General features: G+C 48.8%; 3 protein-coding genes across 6 annotated transcripts in view; 1 reads left to right on the top strand and 2 right to left on the bottom strand.

The window, feature by feature from the left end:
• The first annotated feature begins 34 nt into the window (after positions 1-34).
• Positions 35-2,977, top strand: Dnase1l2 (deoxyribonuclease I-like 2). Of its 2 annotated transcripts, none has more exons than XM_013517729.1 (7): positions 35-782; positions 1,050-1,206; positions 1,266-1,382; positions 1,466-1,730; positions 1,836-1,948; positions 2,046-2,297; positions 2,623-2,977. In XM_013517729.1, the coding sequence occupies exons 2-7, from the start codon at positions 1,063-1,065 to the stop codon at positions 2,674-2,676; spliced, it is 945 nt and encodes a 314-aa protein (XP_013373183.1). In that variant the 5' UTR covers positions 35-782; positions 1,050-1,062; the 3' UTR covers positions 2,677-2,977. The 2 variants fall into 2 exon arrangements, with proteins under 2 accessions (XP_013373183.1, XP_005391498.1); XM_005391441.2 differs by having other exon boundaries at positions 35-1,206; positions 1,294-1,382; positions 1,466-1,549; positions 1,630-1,730.
• Positions 2,978-4,130: 1,153 nt separating this feature from the next.
• Positions 4,131-20,733, bottom strand: Eci1 (enoyl-CoA delta isomerase 1). Its single transcript, XM_005391434.2, has 7 exons — positions 20,627-20,733; positions 20,413-20,508; positions 10,416-10,543; positions 7,166-7,312; positions 6,247-6,368; positions 5,969-6,147; positions 4,131-4,577 (listed from the first exon to the last, which is right to left on the bottom strand). Exons 1-7 carry the CDS (start codon positions 20,664-20,666, stop codon positions 4,411-4,413), a joined length of 879 nt encoding a protein of 292 aa, XP_005391491.1. The 5' UTR covers positions 20,667-20,733; the 3' UTR covers positions 4,131-4,410.
• A 1,053-nt stretch (positions 20,734-21,786) lies between these two features.
• Rnps1 (RNA binding protein S1, serine-rich domain) overlaps positions 21,787-24,333 on the bottom strand; it is a 13,955-nt gene continuing 11,408 nt past the window's right edge. For all 3 annotated transcript variants that reach the window (XM_005391433.1, XM_005391430.2, XM_005391431.2), the window contains 4 exons: positions 24,231-24,333; positions 23,825-23,978; positions 23,080-23,221; positions 21,787-22,645 (listed from right to left, as the gene is read on the bottom strand). In XM_005391433.1, the coding sequence (XP_005391490.1) occupies positions 22,546-22,645; positions 23,080-23,221; positions 23,825-23,978; positions 24,231-24,333 (499 nt within the window). In that variant the 3' untranslated portion in view covers positions 21,787-22,545. The remainder of the gene's footprint in view (positions 22,646-23,079; positions 23,222-23,824; positions 23,979-24,230) is intronic.

The raw sequence follows: 24,333 nt of genomic DNA, 5'->3' as shown, positions 1-24,333 counted from the left end.
TTGTTCAGATGCCTGGCCACCAGCCCAGGGGTATTGTCAGCTTTGGCGGCATCTCTGGCGTGTGGGTGTCTCTGGCATGTTGACAGGCAGCCTCTTCCCAGCTGGAGATGACCCCAGCTTCTCCAGGCCTGTGGGGGCTGGGGGAAACTGGTGCTGCTTTCCAGCCTCCTACCTTGGGCTGCCATGGGTTAAAGTGTGAGGCTGAGCCTCCGGAACCTCAAGGTGAACTGAACAGCCGCAGCTTTCCACCCTGAGCTGAGGACAGGTGTAGGCAAAGCAGCAGGGAATGTTGGACCAGGAATGGGGCAGGTCTTTCCTGACTGCCTATTTTCCCAAGAGGATGTGGCTCATGGAGGCAGATTCTAGGTGACCTAGTTTCTGGGGAGGTGGAGTCAAAAATAAGGCCTTGACCGTGGGTGTGGCTTCCCCTTTTCTGAAGTCCTGAGACTGTCCTTAGCGGGCTTCCAGGGTGGTTCGGGGATAAGCCTGGGGCACAACAGTTGGCCCTTGCCTTCTGGGGATTCCACGGGGATGGGAGCCAGGAGTTTTGGCAGGTACTTTATGAAGGAGGCGGGACCCAGTGAAGCCCTGCCCCTCCCTGGAGCAGGGCCTCAAATACCCACCAGTGCCCTTGCATCAGAGCTCCTGCTGGGTCAGGACAGCACAGTTCGTCCAGGGCCAGCACAGTTCGTCCAGGGCCACAACAGGCCCTAGCCTGGACCTCAGGTCCTCACTTGGAACAGTACCCCAGAGCGTCTGACACCACTTAATTCACTTCTCAGGTAAGTCTCGGGACTGGGTTGAGCTGGAGGCTGGATGGGAACAGAACCCCTGCATTTACAACTGTTCTCTCATGCAGTAGAATACCCGTCATAGGCTGACAGCCTGGTGCACCACTGGGAGTGGACGGGGCTGGGCTGACATGGAGAATTTAGGAGTAAATGCGCTTTCTCCCAAGGCCAGTGCTGGGGGCAGACCGGGCAGACCCAGCAGACCCCAGCAAGGTGTGGTCAGGATTATTACTCCTAGGCTGTTCCTGACCCTTTCAGCTCAGCCTCTGCCATGGGTGGGCCAGGCGCCCTGCTAGTGGCAGTCTGGGTGCTGGGGTTTGCGGGGTCTGTGGCGCTGCGCATCGGAGCCTTCAACATCCAGAGCTTTGGCGACAGAAAAGCGTCGGACCCAGCCTGTGGCAGTGTCATTGCACAAGTAAGGCCAGGAGCGCAGGTTGTGGGGGGCAGTCTGGGATCCAGGGCATGTCTGACAAGCTCTTCGACCTGACGACTCCTCCCCCAGATCCTGGCTGGCTACGACATCATGCTTGTGCAGGAGGTGCGGGACCCAGACCTGAGCGCTGTCACAACACTCTTGGAGCAGATCAACAGGTGTGAACAAGACTCCTGTGCGAACCCTCAATCTTGATAATCTCAGTGCAGCGCTTGACATGGCCTGGCCCTTCTCTTCACAGCGAGTCCAAGCACGAGTACAGCTTTGTGAGCAGCAAGCCGCTGGGTCGGGACCAATACAAGGAGATGTACCTGTTCATATACAGGTGACACGAGAGGGGCTGCAGGGAGGGGCATGCAGGGCCCAGGTGGCAGGCTCAGTGGACCACCAGTACTTTGCTCCCAGGAAAGATGCAGTGTCAGTCATGGAGACATACCAGTACCCAGACCCAGAAGACGCCTTTAGCCGCGATCCTTTTGTCGTCAAATTCTCCGCCCCTACCTGTGGTGAGGTTGGCTCCGGCCTCCCCAATCCCTGTCCTCCAGGCTATGCCCTGACAGGCTCCTTCCTTGGCCAGACTCTGCTTTGTAACACTGCCTGCCCCCGCACAGCTGCCAAAGAGCTGGTGTTAATCCCACTGCATGCAGCGCCTCACCAGGCCGTGTCGGAGATTGACGCCCTTTACGACGTGTACTTGGACGTGATCAACAAGTGGGACACTGACGTAAGCTCTCTGCCCAGTTCTTGGTCCTAAGGTCCCGCTGGTGCATGCCAGGGGTTTGGGTTACCAAACCGGTCTCAGACCTCAGCGACACCCACAGGACATGCTGTTTCTGGGCGACTTCAATGCGGACTGCAACTACGTGCGGGCAGAGGACTGGGCAGCCATCCGCCTGCGCAGCAGTGAGGTCTTCAAATGGCTCATCCCCGATAGTGCCGATACCACAGTGGGCAACTCGGACTGTGCCTATGACCGCATTGTGGTGTGCGGTGCCCATTTGCGGAGGAGCCTGAAGCCCCATTCGGCCGCTGTGCATGACTTTCAGGAGGAGTTCGGCCTAGATCAGGATCAGGTGAGTGTGGAGAGGAGCCCGGTCTGGGCCCTGCTGGCGCAGACTGGGAGGAAAGGCCAGGATACTGTTCCTGCTTCCCCGTCATGCTCCTCCTTGCAAAGATGCTTATAGCCTAAGGCCTGCAGACCCTCAGTCCCTGCCAACAGCGGGTGTTTGCAGGGCCCTCTACTGTCCCACACAGGGACCAGCTGTGGACCTGTGAATGGTAACAGGGGTGGACACCTAGGCCTTACTGGCCCCCTTCCCACAGAGGCAGGGGTTTGTGGATAATTATTGGTCCCATCATACTGCAGGACTGCTGAGGCTCTGCTCCCTCTCTTTCCAGGCTCTTTGTGTCAGTGACCATTTTCCTGTGGAGGTGACCTTCAAGTCCCACTGATGGCCCGGAGATCTGGCCAGGGAATGCCATCTGCAGACTTGAGCCACAAAGAGTGGCACCACACACGACCATTCAGGTGGCAGGCAGGCTATCTCCAGTGAGGATGCAGGGCAGGGTCATTTGGAAGCATGTCCATGGACACATTATAGGTCTACTCAGAGCCTCAGTCTCCCTATCTGTGAGTCAGCCTAACCCTCCCTACCTCTTAGGGTGGCTGTGAGGAGTACCTACAAATGGTGCTCTGTGCAGTGCTTCCCCCAGTCTCTGCTTAATAAACAAGGCGCTCTCAGCCAGGATCACACAGGTTGGCTCCAAGGCCTCTGTCTTAGGACCCAGCCCTTCTGGAGTGCAAGCCTTGGGTCTACTGCACAGTGGGCTGATGGTCCCAACCCCCTTGGGGAACACAGAGGGTCTATCCTCCCTACTTTTTATTCTGGTGGGAACTTGTAACCTCCTGACCGTACTAGCCCAGAAGGCAGCTCAGAAACTCCCTGTTCTCTCTCCTGTGCCAGCTGCAAATGCTTCCAAGAGCCTCCTCTGTGAGTGCAGCTGGCATGGTGCTGCACCACACAACAGCTTTCTGGGCCTTGCTGGATTTCAGAACAGGCTTTGATGCCCATCCTGCCACCAGGGACCCACCCAGAGAGTTGGAGGCAGAGGTCCTGCCTCATCCATTTCTGCAAGGTGAAGTCAGGGAGGCTGGCCACAGGTCTCCAGCTGGTCATCTGCCCTGGGATTTTTTTTGGGAGCCCCTCAGCATGGGCAGGCTGCCGGGGGTCTCTCCCATACCTTGCCTGGGGACAGGTCTGTGTGGTTTCCTCCCCAGCAGCCCTGCGTTGGGTGAGAACCTGCTGGAGGGTGAGCTTATGTGAGCCCACCACCTCAGGAGCAGAAACAAGCAGTTTCACGGGCACAGGGGTCTGATGGGGTTTCTAGATTTTGAAACAGCTCATCTTTGGCAGAATTTGGAACTGGCCTGAATCATATGGAAGGGGAGGTCTCTGTTTCAAGAAGTTAGACAAGTTTGATTCTTCCAAAATCTTTCTAATCGCTGCGCATGGTGGCGCCTGCCTGTAATCCCAGCACTGAGGAGGCTGAGGCAGAAGGATCCTTGTGAGTTCGAGGCCAGCCTGGGCTACATAAGTGAGCTCAAGGCCAGCCTGAACTGTATAGCGAGACCCTGTCTCAAAAAGACAAGAAAAAAAAAAAAAATCTTTCTAAAGTAAGATTCAGGATTTTGGCAATAGTGCATGCCTCAGACATCCAATGGTTCGGGGGGGTGGCGGGGGGGACCCTTTCCATGCTCCCCAGGATCCTCTGAATAGCTGCATACTCCCTCCACCCAACTGAACAAACATGGTGCCAAAGAATTTTTCTCGGGGTGGAGGGTGTACGTCCCATTAGTCTTACTTGGCCTTAAAAAGCCTCCAGCAAGCAGGTAGCCAAAGGCCGGGGATGGGACAACATGAAGACTTTATTCATAATTCTGCTTTGGGAAAGGAGACAGTGTGATTTTGTCTGGGCCCACGAAGTCCCACCTGCCATTAAATCCAAAAATCCAGACACTGCTCTTCAAACCCAAAGGCACTTGTGCTGACAGTGGGGCCTTGGGACGCTGGGCCACAAGAGCTGGGACTCTCTTAAGATTAGTAAAACAGCTGAGCAAGTTGAAAACTACTTCGTGTAAAATCCCCTGGGGACTACAGGAAAAGCTGTGTGGCAGGCAGCTTGGCCTTAGTGTTTCTTTTGTTTGAGCTTTTCTAAGTATACTTGCAGGGACTTCTGGATGGAGTCTTTGGAGATGAAGCTGACGAAGTTCTGGATGTCTGCTTCCCGCTGTTTGATCAGGTGGTCTGCGGTGGCCTTCCGCATCATGCTCTTGGTCAGCTGCCGAGCATGGTCTAAACAAAATGAGGTTCGCCTATGAAAACCCACTTTCCCAGATAGTGGGGTGATTCATAACCTTTCTCAAGTGTTAAACAGAAACTCGGGTAGAGCACTTAGAAAATACGGTAAAACTAAAGTCCCCTAACCCCACTGCCCGCTCATTTCCCTAAAAACCACAGGATGCTATTGTAAAAATTGCCTTTTTAAAAATGGTATTTTCACTAAGTTACATTATTGAAATATCTTCTTTATCATCAAACATTCACGCATCTTATCAGGGGTCCACAAACTGGCTTCCCAAGAGAAGATGCCAAGGATGGAGATACAGTTTTCACTTTTTTTTTTTTTTTTTAAGACAGGGTCTCATGGTGTAGTTTAGGCTGGCCTCGAACTCATAGCAATCCTCCTGCCTCACCCTCCCCAGTGCTGGGATTACAGGCATATGCTACCATGCCTGGCTATTTTCACCTCTTTTAATTAGTTGGAGAAACTCAAAAGGATATTTTGTGATGTAAGAAAAATGTGACACTTGCTGGGTGTGGCATTGTATGTTGGTAATCCCAGCACTTGGGAGGCTGAGGCAGGAGGACTATCTGAAGTTTGAGGTCAGCCTGGGCTACATAGTTTAAGAAGAGCCTGAACTATTTAGCAAGTACCTGGCTTAAAAAAAAAAAAAAAAAGATAATAGTGAAGCTTCTGTGTCCCTACAGTCTCACTGGGGTGTAGTCACACTCATCAGTTTGTGTTCCAAGGGCCCAGTTCAACAGAGACTGCGACCTATGAAACTGACAATGTCCCCGGTTCTTCACAGACAAAATCTGGTAGACCTGGTCTTTACCACTGTTGATACAATCATCCCTGTTTCTATAAATAGACTATTAAGTTCCCAACTGTCCTTATAGAGGGTTCCCAGAAATGTTCAAGTCCTAACCACCTCTCTAGAACATGTAAATGTGACTTTATTTTGAAAAAAGTCTCTGCAGATGTAATTAAGATGAGATCATCTTGGATACAAGGAAGGCCTTCATCAATTGGCAGGTGTCCTTTGACACGGGAGGACACATAAAGAGGCAGAGATGAGTAATATGGCCACAAGCTGAGGAATGGAGCCAATATAAGCTGGAAGAGTCAAGGGAGCCTCCCTCCTCCCAGCCTTCATGGCACTTTGAATGTGGACGTTTGGTCTCTAGAACTGTGAGAATAAAATTTCTGTGGCTTTAAAGTATCCAGACTGGTGCCTTGTTGTGGCACCCCTTGCTAGTAGGGGCTGTTCTGTGCATATTTGTGGCTTCCACAGAATATGTGGCAGAACTTCTGGTATCACTGAAATGGATCATCAGGCTGGGGAGGAGGATTCCCTTTCCCATGGATGCCTGCAACTGCCCATCCTTCCCAAGCTCCTCACCTGGAATGGCCAGCCACTGGCTCATCACTGAGAGTGCTGTGCTGTGTATCTGGTCCTCGGGAACCACCTGGTCCACCATGCCCACCTGAAGGGCCTCTGTTGGTGGGAAGAGCAGCCCCAGCTGCAGAGCACGATCCGCGGCTCGGTGTCCAATGGTGTTCACGAGGTTGTCTTTGAACCTAGAATGCAGACAGTTGCTCACCTCTGGCCTTGGGCTCCCAGCAGGTTCTGTTGAGCTCAGGGTCCAAGTGAGGTGTGGGCGCAGCCTCTGGCCTTACCAGAAGGGGGCGATTATGCCCAGCAGAGTCTCATTTAGTCCTATTCGGTACCTAGGGTTGTCAGCCAGGACCCGGTAGTCACAGGTAAGGGCCATCAGGCAGCCTCCAGCAGGCGAGGCTCCCTGCAGGGAAAAGAGAGATGATCTGGAGGTGCCACTGGTCCCAGGTGTACCCCAGACAGCAGGGGTCAGAGCCCAGGAAGGGTGAGTGGGTAGGCATGAGCTCTTGGAGTACCCCCTACTCCACTGCTCGGGGATGCACCAAGTCAGGCTGAGTGTGCACAATGAGGACAAGGACCGAGAAGGAACTGCCCCTCTTAGGGCTCAGCAGCAGGGATCTCAAGAAAGGCTCTGGCTTGTTCATCAACCCAAGGGCCTCTAAGGACTGGACCATCAGCTTTTGGAGGACAGAAAAACCTGTTGAGGATGGCAAGCACAGGGCCCCTCTGACCATCTCCAGCAGCCAACCCCACCAGCATGTCCAAGGGACCCAAACTCATACCCTGTCTTCGCTTTAGCCCCCCACACAGACACCAGGTCATCAGTGTCTCCTCTTCAGCACCCCTGTCCTGTCTCACCATGGAACTTCAGTGAGGCCCCTAACTTTCACGTTCTCTTCAGCTTCCTGATCACAGGCAGCCTTTCCTGGATAGTCACAGCCACCTGCTCAGAGCACAGGTCCAGAGCCCTGCATGTCCGCTTCCTTGCCTTCCCCTGGCTTTCCTAGGTCTGGCCAGGAAGAGAGTCAAAAGGCAGACTTGGTTCACTACTCACTCCAGGCGTAGCCTCTTAGTGGGCAAGGCCCTGGCCCCCACCCACCACTCTTTTGTGCGTCGTGTCTGTCTGTCTGGTTCAGGTGGGTGTCTACCCCTGCCCCTGGGCTGGTCTCAGAGGAGACCCCATGGGGTGGGGACACGCACGTTGATGGCAGCAACCAGGACCATGTTGGACAGGTAGAGCTTCAGCCATATCTCCTGCACGGCCCTCCAGTATTCGGCGTAGTGGGCTGGGTTCTTCCCACACATCTCCCTCAGGTCCAGGCCGGCTGAGAAGATGCCAGGACAGTCCTAGGGGAAGCAGCCAGGGCAAGGTGTTCATCAGAGTCCATTACATGGACTCTGGAGTGCACAAGGTTGGGTTCAGGGTGCAGGATGCTGCCTCCAGGAAGCCCAGAACTGGGGACTCCAAGGACAGTCTAGGCCTCCCTGACCCAGCCTCCGCTACCCAGGTTTTCCCTTTTCAGCTTCAAACTGGAAAAGGCAGAACAGGCGGGTATCGGCTCTCTGCATACCTATGTACACCTCTGCATGCCCAGTTCTCTGTCATCCAGGTGGAGAACTCAGGTCCAGGGAGGACTCTGGAGCAGGTACTTTCACTTACAGAGGGTCAAGTACCGCCAAGAGGTGCTGAGGTAGAGAAATGACCCAGAAGGCATGTGGTCCCTGGTGGATGACCCAGGTCCCCACACAGCTACTCAGGAGCATTTGGGAAGAACGCAGAAGAGGAACTGCCAGGCTGTGGGAAAGGAGGTGAGTGGGCCAGTGGGATGCAGTAGGTGAGCACTAAGTCCTGGGTCTTTGGTCGAAGGGCTCTTGGCTAGGAATGCAGCCCAGGGAGAACACCCGTACCGGGGCTCCCGTGGGCCATGGTGCCTTCTCCACAGGATTCCATGCATGGTGGATTTCCTGGGATTTGTTACCAGACACAACCTCGCCTATCCTGACTTTCAGGAATAGAAATGTACAGGTGTCTACCCCATGCTGTTTGCAGCAAGGACTGACAACAACCTTATTGTGTGTGGAGGAACAGGACAAGGACAATGGATGTCCACACTCTGTAGCCTTAGATGCAGTGAGGAAGTAATTGCACAAGGCGTGGAATGATTTCATCCTCCTCATTGTGCTTGGCTGTGCACAATACCATGGACTGATCTCTTTTTGGTTTCCATGAATAGTGTGTGGGCCTTTTTTAAAAACTTGGATCCAATAGAGATGAAAAGATAAGTGAGAGTTACACTAAATTTAGCTGTTTCTAATGGGATTGGTTCAGCGAGGCACGAGTCATCACCCTCTCCTGGTAGCATAAGATGGCAGAAGGAATAGGGCAGAGGCAATGACATCCCTGTGGCACAACTAAAGTGCTTTATTCTGGATGTTCAAGAAACAAACTAACAGGGCATGGTGGCACATGCCTTTAATCTCAGCAGGTGGGAGGCTGAGGCAGGAGGATCACCGCAAGTTCAAGGCCATCCTGAACTACATAGCAAGACCTTGTCTCAAAAAACAACAAAAAAAGTTGAAGTACTACTGGGGACACTTGCCAAAGACTACAAGGGCCATGGGTTAGAATTTCTAGAATCTAGGAACATACCTGTTGTTTGCTGAACTGTGTCCTCTAAAGTCATATTCAAACCCTTACCCCAGTATCCATGAATATGGCTTTATGTGGAAATAGGGTACTGAAGATGCTATCAAGCAGACTGTGATGAGTACACCTTGATCCAAGCATTCTGAGAGACTGAGGCAGGAGCATAGCAAGTTCAAGCCCAACCTGGGCAACTGGGTGATTTAGTGAGATCTTGTCTCAAAACTAAAAAGGGCTGTGGATGTAGTTCAGTGTGAAGGTCTTAGACTCAATCCCCAGTACTTAAAAAAAAAAAAAAATGCTATCAAGTAAAGAGGAGGCAGACTGGATTAGGGTAGGCACTGAGTCCAGTGATAGATGTCTTTACAACAGAGGACAACTTAAGCTTGTCCTAGTGGCACACGCCTGTAATTCCAGCTTAGTGAGGCTGAAGTAGGATGATTGGAAATTTAGGACCACTCTGGGCAATTTATTAATTTAGTGAAATCCTCTCTCAAGATAAAAATTAAGAAAAATAGGCTAAGGTTGTAGCTCAGTGTGACAGCCCTGGGTTCAATCCCCAGCACTACAAAGAAGAGTGGGGTGGGAGGAGGAGGAAGGGGATGTGGACACAGAGACACTGGGAGAAGCCCTGTGAAGACAGGAGAGACTGGAGTTACACCACTATAAGCATAGGGATGCCAGAAGCCATGAGCACTCCGGGAGGCTGAGGCAGGAAGATTGGAAGCTGGCATTTAGTCTGGGGAATTTAGCAATTTAGTGAAACTGTCTCAAAATTGAAAAAAAGAAAAGAAAAAGGGATAGGGATATAGCTCAGCATGAAGAACCTCAGTTCAATCCCTAGGGCTAAAAAAAATGCATTTTTAAAAATGAAATAACAGGCTGGGCTTGGTGGCACACACTTGTAACCCCAGCACTCAGGAGCCTGAGGCAGGAGGATCGCTGTGAGTTCAAGGCCAGCCTGAACTGCATAGTAAAACCTTGTCTCAAAAAAAAAAAAAAAAAAAAAAAAGAAAGAAAAGAAATAATACCTTGAATGATGTATTTCAGGACAAATCTAAGTGGAAAATACCTAGGTAGCTACGATCCTGGCAAAGCTCCTTGGAATTCTGACATGACCAATCTTCCCAATAACAGTTTTTTCCTACCCTCAGGGCTGTAGTGGGCAGTCTCTTCTCCAGAGTGTTTACACCCCTTCTCCACCTTCACTCCCATCAGCAAGATGCTCAGGGAACAGATCTGACACCAGATTCCAAGGTCACCACTCCTTTGGGTGAAGTTGCTGGGATTTGTAGCACTTGGAGCAATGCTGGAGTTCAGACAGATGAAAAGTTGGCCCTCTGAGAATGTGAGCTAAGTCCAACCCAAAGGATAGCTGAGAACTGGTTCTCTAGACACATATATGAGGGATTGGTTCTGGCACCAGAGCCCCCCAGGATAAAGCAGCCTAGCAGCCGCTGAGTTCCTTTAGGGTCAGCTTGTTAGGAAGCGCCATGGGCTCTCCAATGCCCTTGCGAAGACCTGGGTCTCCCCACAGGGTTCTGACCCAGGCTGTGGAGCCCCACACTCTCCTCAGATCTACCCTGGCAACCAAAGGCCTGGCAAGTAGCCTTGAGCTTGGTCTGCCCTCAGGAAAACGACCTGCCTGAGTTCACCAGTACAATCAAATCCCTGATGACCAGGGACTATGCTCCCTGGAAGCCTGTCACGGTAGTATCTGGCCTCCAGGTGGCAGGGGCTGCCCGATTACTCTGTCATGTGACAGCTGGCTCCAGCTTTTCCCAGTGGCCCTGAGCAAGCACTTACCGAAGTTAAGATGATGCCTCGGAAGGTCTTGTCGTTCTCCAGCTTCTCCAAGCAGATGATTAACTCTGTTAGAAACTCCAAGGAAAGGCTATTCACTGGAGGGTTCTTGAGTTTTATTGTAGCAATCCCTAGTTTAAAGAAGGAGGAAGAAAAACCTCACATCCAGCATGGGAAAAGGGCCCTGGTCAGGCTGTATCCTCAGCCACGCCACAGAAAACTGCACAATTCTTCTGGTTTTAAAAAATGAGGGGAGGGCTGGGGATATAGCTCAGTGGCACAAGTGCCTGCCTGGCAAGCACAAGGTCCTGAGTTAGATTCTTGGTACCAAAAAAAAAAAAAAAAAAAGAGGGGAGCCAGGTGTGGTGGTGCACATCTGTAATCCCAGCACTTGAGAGGCTGAGGCAGGAGGACTGCCTTGAGTTCAAGGCCAGCCTGGGCTACATAGCAAGTTCAAATCCAGCCTGGACTACATAGTGAGACCCTATGTCTCAAAAACAAAGAAGGGAAGCCAGGTTTGGTGGTGCACACCCGTACTCCCAGCACTCTGGAGGCAGAAGCAAGAGAACTGCCACCAGACTGAAGACCAGGATGGGCTATATGTGGGTTCAAAGCCAGCCTGAAGTATACAGTGAGCCCCTGTCTCCAACAAAACAAAACAAAACAAAACAAAACCCAAAACACACCACAACAACTGAGGGGAAGCCAGGTGTAGTGTTAAAAGTCCATAATCCCAACAATCTAAGAGGCTGAAGCAGGAATATTAAAAGTTTGAATCCAGCCTGGACAATTTAGACCCTGTCTCAAAAAAAAAAAGGGATATGATATAGTTCAGTGAGAAGGCCCTGGGTTCATTTCCCAGAATATAAAAACAAAACTATGTACAAACCACCCCCCTAAAAAAACACCCTGGAAGTGATATTCAAATAATATAGATCAATCAACCTATCAATCTATCTATGTATCTATGTTTTCTGAGAAAGGGTCTCAGTATGTAGTTCAGGCTTGTTCTGAACTCACTATGTAGCATAGGCTGGACTCAAACTTGCAGCAATCCTCCTGTTTCAGCCTCCTAAATTCTGGGGTTATAGGCATGTGCTATCACATCCAGCTTTTTTTGAGACGGTATTACTGGGTAGCCCAGGCTGGCCTCAAACTCGTGACCATCCTTCCAAGTACTGGGATCATAGGTGTGCACGACCATGCCCAGCACATCATTATTTTTATTTGTTTATTTATTTATTCATTCATCCATTCTTTTTGAGACAGGGTTTCACTATGCAGTTCAGGCTGGACTTGAACTCACTCTAGCCTAAGCTGGTCTCGAACTCATAGCGATCCTCCTGCCTCAGCCTCTCAAGTGCTGGAATTATAGCTGTGTGCCAACACACCCAACTATTATTATTTTTTAGTATTGGGAATATAACCCAATGTTCTCTAGTGTTAGGCAAAGTGCTCTACCATGGAGCTACACTTACAGCCCTTTTTTTTAAAAAATTCGCCCCCAGACCTTTCTAAAATTTTTATTTTGAGACAGGGTCTCGGTAAGTTGCCCAGGTTGGCCTTGAACTTGTCATCTTCCTGCCTCAGCTTCTTGCGTAGCTAGGATGTGCTATAGTGGCCAGCAGAATTTCTTTTTCTTTATTGTGGTGCTGAGGATGGAACCTGTAGTGGATTGACAACTGGTGGTCAACTTATAATCCCCAACTAAACTGAGTAAGCGTGGTGCCCAGTGTGGGAGGCCCACCTGAGGACTGTTGCCAGCAGCATAAGAGGCAGACCTGGAGAAGAAGGAGGCTTTTGGAAACTGAAGAAGGCTGCTGGGAGCTGAGAGAGGCTGGCGTGAGTTGGTGGAAGCTGTAATGAGCAGTTGGTTCTGTTGGAGAAGCTCGTCATGCTGGCTTTCCCGATGAACTTGGCCGTTTTCATCCTTCCAGAAGCTCAGGACCTTGTTGGCACTGAGAATAGCTTCGGTTCACTTTGGGGAAGCTCGGGTCCTCACTCTGAGCATCGCTTCCTGGCTCTGCAGGGGAAGAAGGTGCACAGCTCAGTCTCCTGAAGAAGCTTGCTCCATTGGCTTCCTTGATGGTAACTTGGCCATCTTGATCATTGGAGGAGCCTGGGACCTCACTGTTGCTGAGGATGGCTGTGGTATCTTTCAGGGGAGCTCCGGTTCTTACTTTGAGCATCACTTCTTGGCTCCAGTGCAGATCCCTCAGCCTGCTAGCACAGATCCTTCATCCTGCTGGCACAGACTTCCTAGATTCCACCACTGACCTTTGAGCTTCCCAGATTCGTAAACCAGGCCTCCATGAGACATTGTCGTGGGCTCTGGGCCTCCAGTTGGGTTTGTGGGAGGCATTATTATGAGCTCTAGGTCTTCAGCTGGACTCATGCAGGACATTTTCGTGGGATCCAGCCCCTCAGCTGGATTCCTTGGTCTTGGTGTGTGGACAGATTTCCTGCACTCTTTTGTGAATCGGTCTTTGAGTAACTATTATAAATGATCATATAAAATATGTGTCCTGTATTATATTGTTTCCCCTTGCAAAAATAACCCCCCAAACCAACACAGAACCCATGGCCTTGCATGTGCTAGGCAAGCCCTCTGCCACTGAGCCAAATCCCCATCTTTGTTATTTTTTAGAGTAAAGAACACTCACCTGCATGGAACAATCACTCTTTATTTATCCACAGATGGACAGTTGGGCTGTTTCCCCTTTTGGCTACTGCGCAATGCTGCACTGAACATTCGTGCATACATTTTATTTTTTAGACACCTGTTTCCAGTTCTCTTAGGTATATTCCTAGAAGTGAAATTGGTAGATTTGTTTTATTTTGGACTTTAGGTTGCCAACAATGTTGCACAGGCAGCAGGGCCCTGCATGCCCTCATACAGCCTCGGCTTGCTGTGCTGGCTTCTTACGGTATCAGCAAGGCCTCAAGTACCTTGATGGTGTCACCGCTCAAGGACAGAGGACAAAGGCTCAAGAGGGGGCTTTCCTTGGGACAGGGAAAGACACATCCTGGAAACCCATGTCATGCATAGGTATGCCAAGTGTGTACTACAAATGAATCACACATCTGGTACTTTGGCAGGCAGAGGGGATATGGAGACCCAGGATGTGGACCCTCCTAACCAGAACTGGAGATTCCTTGTCCCCACTTCTCAGACATCAGAGGCTTTGATGAGAAGGCACCCCATGTACCCAGGGAAGCAGCTGCACCAGGACAGCTTTGCAAGAACCCCCCACTTCCACTCAGGGACCCTGCTAAGGAGGTCCTAGAGCCTGCAAACTTGGAGTCACTGCTGGTGGGCAGAAAGCACCCTAGACCTTGTCCATGCTGCTTAGATACAGTAGGACTTTTTGTGTGTGTGTGGTACTGGGGTTGAACCCAGGGGTTTCACAATGAGCTACATCCCCATTCTGTTCATAGTTTTATTTTGAGTTAGGGTCTCACTAAATGGCTCAACTGCCTAGGTCGGTCTCAAATTTGTGATCCTCCTGCCTCAGCCTTCCAGAGTGCTGGGATTACAGGCATGAGCCACTATGCCCAGTTGATATACAAAAGTCTGTGGCTTTAACACCAGCTTGACTACACAGTCCTTCACTCCAAAATGAGTCCACTGCACCTGCAGCTTGGCTCTGGGCACAACACCCTGGCTGCCCCACTTGTGCCTACCTTTCAGGCCCATCCTGGCCCACAGCCTCTGTGCATGCCCTGTGTCACGTCTCATCAGGCCTCCCAGGCCATGCCACCTGCTGGTAATGACTTTGGAAAAGCTATATGATTCTGGGAAGGAAAAACACTGAGCCCAATCTGTGCAAAAGCCTTTGGGGGAAATCCAGGCATGTGGCCGAGCCCTGCAAATGCAGGAGGAAAGCAGAAAATGATTCAGTCTGACCTACACTAAAGCTTTCATTAAAACAGTTTTGTCTGATCCCTCACTATTTTAGTGTGTGTGTTAATGGTGTCAGAAATCGAACTCAGGACCTTGAGCTTGCTAGGCAGGCACTGTGCTGCTGAGCTATATTCCTGGCCCTCCCTTGCTACTTTTTTGTTTTGTTGCGGGGGGGTACTGGGAATTGAACTCGGGACCTCAGGCAGGTGCTGCGCCACTGAGCTCAATCCCCAGCCCTTGCTATTTTAAAGAAATGTTTCATGAACACTAACTGCAATCCTGTCTTCTAGACCTGATATCCTGTCCTCACATTGGTTCAGTCTGCTATATATACTCTGAATAGAATTTTTATCTTCTGGATGTCTAAGTGAATCTGTTTCCTGGATTTCACTTCTTTCCTATGTTGGGCATTCATGGTTTCCATCATTATCCTAAGCTCCCTTATTTTTTTTAAATCTATATTTAGTCTAGATTCACTAATCATGTCCTTCACTATGGTGATCATCTCTGAAGTTATCTGAGAAATTATTTCTGATTTGATTTTTTCTAGAGCCTCATTCATTGGTTTTGTTACTTCCACTGTTATAGAGAGTCTAGGTGGGTGGCTTTTGGTTGTTTTTCTTCCGGTACCGGGAATTGAACTCACGACCTTGAGCTTGCCAGGCAGGCGCTGTGCCGCTGAGCTAAATCCCTAGCCCAGGTGGGTGGTTTTTGAATTGTTCCATCTTATTGTCCTCTGGGTTTTTGCCTTTGGTGAGCTGAAAGTCTGGGGTTGCATCTTGCTTCCCTGTCTTCTCATTTTCTTTTTCTTTTTTTTTTTTAGTTTAATTCCTACATTGACGCTTATAAATTATTTACTGTAAGTATTTTTATTGCTAATATTCTGAACCCTTAGGAAATGACTACGGAGTGATACCTTCCACGTGTAGCAGCTGGCTTTTGGGTTTTGAGTCTGTTGCAAGATCCCACCTCTTCAATTTGTTGGTGATTAGAAATTGCTGCCTATTTGGCCTATACCTTGGTTCTTAGGCACGGGGCTATAGTATTATTTATGACCTGCAGGCAATCTCAGTCGTGACATTTGAGGAACAACAACTGATTAGAATAATTGTGCAATAATTATAATAACAACAGCACCAAACACAGCCTAGAAAATGACAAACTGTGGTAACTATTAATTTGTGACCTTTAACTGTATGAACAAGATTTGTAGTTACACAATAAAATCTAAAACAAACCAGGGGACTGGGGATATAGCTCAGGGGCATAAGCACTTGCAAGCGCGAAGTCCTGAGTTCCATTCCCAGGAACAACAACAACAAAAAGACCAAAAAATTAAAAAAGGCCAGGAAGATCGCTCAGCGGCACAATGCCTGCCTGGCAAGCGCAAGGTCCTGAGTTTGATTTCTGGTACCAAAAAAATAAAAAATAAAAAATAAAAAAATAAATAAAACCAGAAAATGGTACACAGTAAATATCCCCTCAGTATGGTGATTTTACCCTCAGGAGAGGAAATTTAAAAAGGGGTTTTGGGAAAAATAGAGAAAAGGAAGAGAACAGGATTAGAAGCAAGGCTGGAGGACAAAGGAAGACCATGTAGGCTTTTGGAACTCGTGAAGAAGCAGGAGGGAAAGAACAGGACAAAACAACAATAAAAAACTAGAAACAGTTTTTGCACTCATAACAACAAGAAGAAACCATCTATCAAAAGATAAAAAAAAAATTAAAAAGCAAAGAAAGGAAGAGAAGTAGAAAAAAAAAAAAAGTCCACTTCAGGGTATGTCTGATGTCACTGGTAGACAGAAGGAGCACACAGGGCCCAGATCCATGTTGACTGATCCCAGGAACCAACAGCAGAATTACAGTGGTGATGGAAAATCCCAGCCAACCTGGGCCTTCAGTTCCACTGAAGTTGGTTGCCGCCTCCCTCTTCTGTGTTGCGGTCCCTTTCTTTACTCTCCCCATGGGCTCCAATTTTCCCTTCAGATGCTTGCTGGGTCCCAGGGACCCACTTTCTTCCTCCTTGTCTTCCTTACGCTTCCATAGTCCAATGTCTGAATTTCGAATAGTGGAGAGGCTATTTCTCTGCTGCTCACCATTCTGACATCTTCCCGCAGGTGCAACACAGTTTTGTCTGAATAGCACTTTTCCCCCCTTGTACTGGGAATTGAACCCAGGACTTCTGGACTGAGATACATGCTCAGACCTTTTTTATTTTGAGTCAGGGTCTTTCTAAATTGCCCAGGCTGGGTAGGGACTTGCTATCCTCACATCTCAGCCTCCGAGAACGCTGAGATCACAGGTGTGCGCCATCACAAGTGGCTAAACAAGTACGACCTCCACCATTTTAATTTAAAACTGAGCATCTGCGCTCTTTCCTATAAGCCAAGAAGAAAACTTAAAACAGGAATGAGTTGGTATGGTGGTGAAGCCAATTCCTCATTAGCAGTGAAGTGAATAAAAGGTATTCTCCATGCTGGGCATGGTAGCACATACCTGCAATCCCAGCTACTTAGGAGACTGAGGCACAAGGATTATAAATTCAAGCCCAGCCTGGACACACAAGTGAGGTCCTGCTTCAAAATTTAAAAAAGATGGGGGTGCTAGAGATGTAACTCTGTGGTAGAGTGCTTGCTTAGCATGTGGAGGACCTGGGTTCCATTCCCAGCACTGAAGCAGGGAAAAAGTGTCCTCTTACATCACAAGGCTATTACATAATGCAAAATTAGGCCAAAGGCACAGTCACAGAGCCAGGACGCTCCCACCTTCACCCTTTGCTGTCCTTCCTCCTACGGGTCAGTAAACTTTTTCTGTAAAAGCCCAGATAGTAAATATTTTTAGTTTCACTGGTCACATAGTCACTGTTACAACCAGTCAGTGTGAAAGCAGCCCTCATTTATAAATGAATGGGTACAGGTGTGCGCCAATAACTTTATAAAAACAGATTTGCTGACCCGTATTTTGTAACATTTTACATTTTTCTTTTTCTATTTTTTTTTTTTTTTTTTTAAACAAGAGAATGAGCTGGATTTCTGTGGGCAACTACGGATGGTTCATATTCACAGAAACATCTATATTTAAACCCAGCTTGCAAAGGGCAACACTGGGGCTCCTGGCAGCCTCCAACAGAACGAAGGGACCAGCAAAGTTAGCTTTCTCCTGCCCACAGAGCTCCACGTGTACATAATTAAAGGAAACTTTGAATAGAGAAAGGCAAATTATTTTCCAAGCATATTATGCTCAAGATATTTCTCCTCCAAGTATGTCCAGAACCATGGCACCAGGTGGAAGGAGAAGCAATGTTGTGAGAACAAGGATGAAAGACCAATAAAAATCCTAAACAGGCTGCAAGTGCTCTCAGGGATCCTGGAGACTAAGGAAACACAAACACATGGGCTCCTGGGTATTTTCCCAGCAGCCTCCCCTGAGCATCAGTGCTGTTGTGGGCTGAACTGCAACCCCCTCTAAAAGACCCACTTAAGTCCTATGCCCTGGGATCTATTCTGAAAACCAACTTAATATCATCCAGCTGCTTGTCACTGCTACCATGCCTCCTCAGTTTGGATACTGAGGAGGGTCATCAAAGGTCATTTTCTACAAATGTGGGCCAGGTTTTTTTTTTTTTTAAATGCTGGTTTATTTACTTATTTATTTATTTTTGAGACAGGGGTCTCGCTATATAGTTCAGGCTGTCCTTGAATTCACTGCATAGCCCAGGCTGGCCCCAAATTCTCAGTGATCCTCCTGCTCTGCCTTCCAAGTGCCTGGATCAGGGTTCTGACTGCTATGGAAAGGCCTGTGGATGGAATTGGTCATAGCTCTTCTGCCTCTATTTCTCACCAGCCTGTCTTTATGCCTGGCTCATCACCAATATGTTCTTCTTTGTTCTTTTTCCCCAGGAACAAGTCCCGAGTCCTTGTGGGAGGAGGACATACTTTACTTCCATGAGTGAATAAGAAAACTCTAAGGAGCCAGATGTGGTGGGGCACACGTGTAACCCCAGCACTGGGGAGGCTGAGGCGGGAGGATCATTGTGAGTTTGAGGCCAGTCTGGGCTACAAAGTGAGTTTAAGACCAGCCTGAACTGCATAGCGAGACCCTGTCACAAAAAGACCAGTAAAAAAAAAATCCAAGGAGCTGGATGTGGTGGCACACACCTGTAATTCCTGCAATTGGGAGGCTGAGGCAGGAGGATTGCTGCAAGGCCAGCCTGGGCTACAGAGTGAGTTCAAGGACAGCCTGAACTAAACAGTGAGACCCTGTCTAAAAAAAGAAAAGAAAAGAAAAAGAAAAAAAGAAATATCTAAGGACTAGATGTATGAGAAACTATAGCAGGGGTTCACCTCATGCTCACTTAGAGACAGAGGGTGAAAACACTGAGATCAGATGTCCCTACCCTGTCCTTGACCCATCGTTCATTCTGCTGGTAGCAGAGAAAGCAAGAGGGACAAGGGCCTGCCCCTGGAGACACTGCAGCTGTTGGCTAATGGCTCCTGTTTTTGCTTCCCACTACTGATTGGTGCTTGGTGGCTTCCAGAACACTGCCAGTCATTTAAGAGAATTTCCCTGGCTAGGATATCAGTGTCTGGACTGTCAACATAAATTATTCTCTGGGAACTTGAAGTCTTGGTGGCAGATAAGATCTTTGGGATCTTTGATTTATGAGGAAGAGGTAGTAACTATTACCCAGTTACATATATATAAAACAAAAGAGCTTCACAAACTTGGCTGGGCAGGAAGTTTCTGAAACTGACTCTAAAGTCTGGCAGGTCAGCTGATAACACTGGGGGAAAAGTAAAGAAGCCAAAGGTGAACATGAGTTAAGGGGAGTTTGGATGAACTTGACAATGGGGCAATTGCATTCCTGCCCGAGCACAGGGTGGGTATTGATAAAATTTCTCAAATGATATGTTTTAGAGATATAAAATCAGCTTCAAGAGTTGGGTATGGTGCTGCACAACTGTAATCCCAGCACATGGGAGAGTGAGGCAGAGGGATCATTGTGAATTTCAGGCCAGTCTGGGCTATAAAGTTTTGGTTTTTTTTTTGGTAACAGTGAATTTAAGGCCAGCCTGAAATACATAGTGAGAACTTATCTCAAACAACAACAGATCACTGGGCATGGTGCTGCACGCCTGTAATCCCAGCACTCAAGTCGAGGCAGGAGGATACCCATGAGTTTGAGGCCTGCCTGGGATACATACTGACTTCAACGGCAGCCTGGACTACAAAGTGAGACCTTGTCTCAAAAAAAAAAAAAAAAAAGTTGCCCAAGCTGGCTCTGAACTTTTGATCTCTAGCGTCAGCCTCCCAAGTAGCTGGAGCTTTGGGAAGCTAAGGCAGCAAGATTGCAAGGTCAAGACCAGCCTGGCAACTTAGTGAGACCTTGTCTCAAAAATATAAAGGGCTGGAAATGTAACTCAGTGGTAGAGCAGCCACGGGTTCCATATCCAGTACTGAATTTTTTTTAAAAAAAAGGTAAAACGAAAAATAGTAACTGAGTTCTGTGCTAGGTAGGCATGTTAAGAACAATGATTTTTTTTTTTTTTTTGTCTTTTTTGAGACAGGGTCTTGCTATGTAGTTCAGGCTGGTCTTGAGCTCACTTTGTAGCCCAGGCTGGTCTCCAAGGATCCTCCTGTCTCAGCCTATGGAGTGCTGGGATTACAGACGTGTGCCACCACGCCTGGCTTGTTTTGTTTTTTGAGACAGGATTTTCCCTATGTAGTTCACACCAGCCTTGAACTCACTAGCCTAGGCAGGCCTCGAATTTGCAGGGATCCTCCTGCCTCAGCCTCCAAGTGGTGAGATCATGTTTAACTAATTCAACTGCTTAGATAATATTACACCCTCAAATTGAAAAACAGAAAAACTTTTCTTAACGCATAAGACCCACTTAAACCACCCGATGTGAAAGCGAGTTTCCACTGGGGCTTTATCTCTTGCTTTTGAAAATTCAACAGCGTTCCCCCGAGTTGGACTTCAGACTTGATTTCAGGGCTTGCTCCTGAGATCAAGGACGACAAGACTATGGCGCGGTTTACAGTCGTCATCGAGCCACCCCGGCCCTTACCCGCCCCCCACCCCCCCGCGCTCACCTGCGGCCGCGTCCGGTTCCACCAGCACCCGGTGGCTCGCGAAGCGCCGCGCGCCATTCCCGCCACGGGTCGCCGCCTCTGCGCCAAGCCGGACCCCTACGGACCAGGACCAGGCGGGGGGCCGGTTAGCGCCATGGGTGAGTCCCGTCGCCCTGATCCTTTTTCCAGGACCTCCCGCCCCCAGCCCCCTGCCCATCACATGCCCGGCCCGCACCCGCCCGCAGCAGCACCGTCCTCCCTGCCAGCAGCGCCATCTTGCCCCACCGCCGGGTCGCGGCGCGGCCTAATCCCCACCGGGCTCCTCCCCAGCCCCGCCCCGCTCCGCTCCGCTCGCCCCGCCCGACCTATGGGGAGCAGAACCCGGCCCTGCAGCGCCTTAGTCAGGGTGCTCCCCATCCAGAGGTTCAAGGTCCTGCGCTCGCTTTCCCTGAGGCTGCCCGAGGTTCATGTCACCACCTGAGCGGGCAGTAGGACCTTCCGTGGCCTTCTTAGGGGGATGAAGTATAGACCCTCACCGCGCCCAGCAGCGGGGTGGTGTTGACAGCATATAGCATGCTGGAAGGCCAGGCCCAGGCAGAGGCCCCTAAATGTGTATTTAGTCCATCCTGTATAAACAAGGAAAGGACACGAATAAAGGGTCACTTGATTGGCTGGTGCACTACTGCTCAGTGTGGTGTCTTGTTCTATTGTGACAGTAGGTACAGTTGGGCAAGCAGTTTTAAGCACGACTTTTGTTATCTTTTTTTTTCTTTTTGAGACAGTCTCACTATGCAGCTCAGACAGGTCTTGAACTCACTTTGTAGCCCAGGCTGCCCTGAACTCGCAAGGATCCTGCCTCAGCCTTCCCAGGGCTGGGATTACAGGTGTGCGCTACCACGCCTGGCTCTCATTACCACCTTAAACATTTCCAATTCTTTCTCAGGGCACGATCTAATTCTGGCAGTACACAGTGCAAGTACTAAATCCAGGTGTACACTCCCAGACACATTTTTAGATAGTCTTGCCAAATTGCCCAGGACAGCCTGGTACTTGTGATCCTCCTGCCCTGTAGTTGAAGGAGTCATTGTGGCTGGCCCCAAACCAATTTTTGAGGAAGAAAAATATTTTCCCACAGCTATTTAATACAGCAGCAGCTCTGTTTCAGACAGAAGTGAACTTTTTAGGAAGACAGTAGTAAAAATAACCCTTTTCCCTGTTTACCCAAAGGAGCAACCTAAAACTCTTAGGCATACTAATCCAAAATCTTTCTGATTGAGAGGTTTTGGAGGTGTCACTTTGGAAATTAAAGTATTTTGTTCTTAGTTGGTCTGGCATCAGAAATGACTATGTGAAGTAGTTCTGGGAACTAAAGAACAGCAAGACCAGTACTCAATCTGCATTCTAATTCTAAGTTTATTCAATACAATTCCTTTACTCTACACAACAAAGTACAAACACAATCTTATCTAAAATGCTACAAAGTTACAAAACTCAAATTTTATAGCACTGACTGTACAATGAAAGCCAAAAAAGCAATGTACATGTTGCCAAGATAACCTGCAAGACCACCATGAATAGCAGGTGAAATGATGGGTTCATGATGGTCTGCAAAGCTGGCTCTCAAACTGCTCACCAACATTTGAGAGTAAAGGAGACAAATGGGGTGGGGATGTAGATGAGAACATAGACAGAACCATTTATGGCAACTAACAGAAGGCAGAGACAGACACCCTCTCTTGAGGAGTTTGACCCTAGAGGCTGGAAGAGGACTCAAGCAGGAATCAAAGGGCCACGCCTAATGGGAATGGTGCATTGGTCCCCAAGGTATGACCGACTGCCACACTGCCCCAAGTCACCTGGAAAGGTTAGGGCACTCTGCCACCTGTAGGCTTGCTTGTTCCTACAGGCTCTCCGGAGATGGGTGGAAATGGGTAAAATTCCTGGACAGAAAACTGCAGGGTGCCTTTATGGACACAGGCCTGAATCAGCAGCATTCTGTTAGCCAGAACCCCGAACACCAAGTGTCTCCACTGCTGCCTTTGATGTCTGCCTGAGTGAGGGGTCCTCTTCTACTGCTCCACCTTAGGCTAGAGAAGTGACAAAAACTGAGCTGAGTGGGATATAAGTTACAGGGGTGAGCTTCGGTAGCCTTGTTTATCTGGAAGAATTGGAGCTAGAGCGGCTCCTGTGGCGGCCGCGGCCAGGAGAGCGGGACCGCCTGCGTACAGGGGACCTGCGTCTCGGGGAACGTGACCTGTGGGAAAAGAAGAGACCAAGTCAGACCATCTGAAGCAAAGGCCCCATAAAGAAATGATGCAGGGGGCAAGCTGGCTTTTTTTTGGAATAATCCTCCGTGCTTTATTTTTCAACACCAAAAGCTATGACCTCTGCCCAGGGAATTATCCCTCTCCTACTCCAGTGACCCCAGAATTCATGCCTCTTAACTTATCCTGTTTTCCAGCTAAGAATGGAGAAGAATTCACAGTAATTCACCTGCTTACTCAGCAGGTGCTTCTGACACAATCCTAGGATCTCTTCTGTCTATTACTGTCACATACTATGACCGCCATTCTTTTTCTCACAAGTTTCCAAGGGCCACCATGTTAACCTACACTGAATAAAGTCACATAGGTTTATACATCAAACAGACTGGCCTGAAGAGCCCAGTGATACTCCAAATTGACATACCTTCTCCTCATCCGTGGGGGTGACCTGCGCCACATGGGAGGTGGTGGTAGCATTCTCCTGGGAGGGCTGAATCGCCGGGGTGGCGGCCTAGGCCAGGGGGCCAACACAGCAGTAGCAGTGATCTCCTGACCATCAATTTGTCCTATGGTAAAAGGACCAGATCATAAAATATCTAATAAGCACCCACCCCTGGCAAAGCACCAAACCAGAGGCCGGACCCATAACAGTGAACCATGGGACAATGAAAGTTGTAAGATAATCCCAAAAACAACTACACCAGGACTGAAATTTCATCAGGAAAAAATGAATGAGGCACGGGACCTGAATGTGGACACTAATCAGTATGCTGGGGCAGCTTCCCAGAAAGAAATGAATCAATTGTGTGAATTCAGTAAATCCGTCACCTAGCAAAATATTCCTGAAAATGCTGAATGCTGCCAAAAGAAAATGACTCAAATGATTAAAGAAAATATTCTCACAAAAGCCTAATATATTATTTATAAGAAAAGCTTCATTGGATCCTTAGGCTTAACAGATTGAAAATTCCTTAAAGTGCTAATATATTCATATTTGCTGGATTTTCCCTCCAAGAATAGCATTGCATAAAACATATTGTTGATAAACACACCCACAGAGAGTAAGAATTGGAATCCTAAAAGAGCTCCAGGAAAACTCAAGGATAGCTGGAATGGAAAAGAGCCAGGTCATGGGACAGAGGTCAAAGGGTGCGGGCAGAGTGACCCACCTCCATCCATGTGCTTCAGTGCTTTCTCAGCTTCATCCGGATTCTCAAACTCCACATACGCATAGCCTTTGGACAGATGAGGATGCATCCTTTCTACAGGCATGTCAATCATTTTAATCTTCCCATAGGTGGAAAATATCTCCATAATGTGATCCTACAGAGAAAGAAGGGTCACACCACTAATGCTCACTCACCACACAATGACTAAGCCTCAGCTGTGCAAAAACATCTGCTGTGTGACACTGTCACACTGGGCCAGGTCTCCTATATAGTATCTAACAGTCCATTAAAAGGAATTAAATCAGTGTATTACTTGAATCAGGTAGGCTACATTCTAGGTGCACCTGCTGTTAGAGGCCTGCCTCTGTATACACCACTGTTCTCAGAATGGATTTGTGATCCTCACCTTAGTCACATTCCTGGTAAGCCTCCCAATGTGCACTTTGGTGGGTTTAGGGGAAGGGCTTCGCCGTTTCCTCTCCTTTTCATCTCTTTTAGGTGGTTTGGAT

Source organism: Chinchilla lanigera, unplaced genomic scaffold (genome assembly GCF_000276665.1).
Source record: "Chinchilla lanigera isolate Chin_1 unplaced genomic scaffold, ChiLan1.0 scaffold00041, whole genome shotgun sequence".
Classification (NCBI taxonomy): domain Eukaryota; kingdom Metazoa; phylum Chordata; class Mammalia; order Rodentia; family Chinchillidae; genus Chinchilla; species Chinchilla lanigera.
Note: the sequence above shows the minus strand (reverse complement) of the source record. Positions and strands in the feature narration are given on the sequence as shown.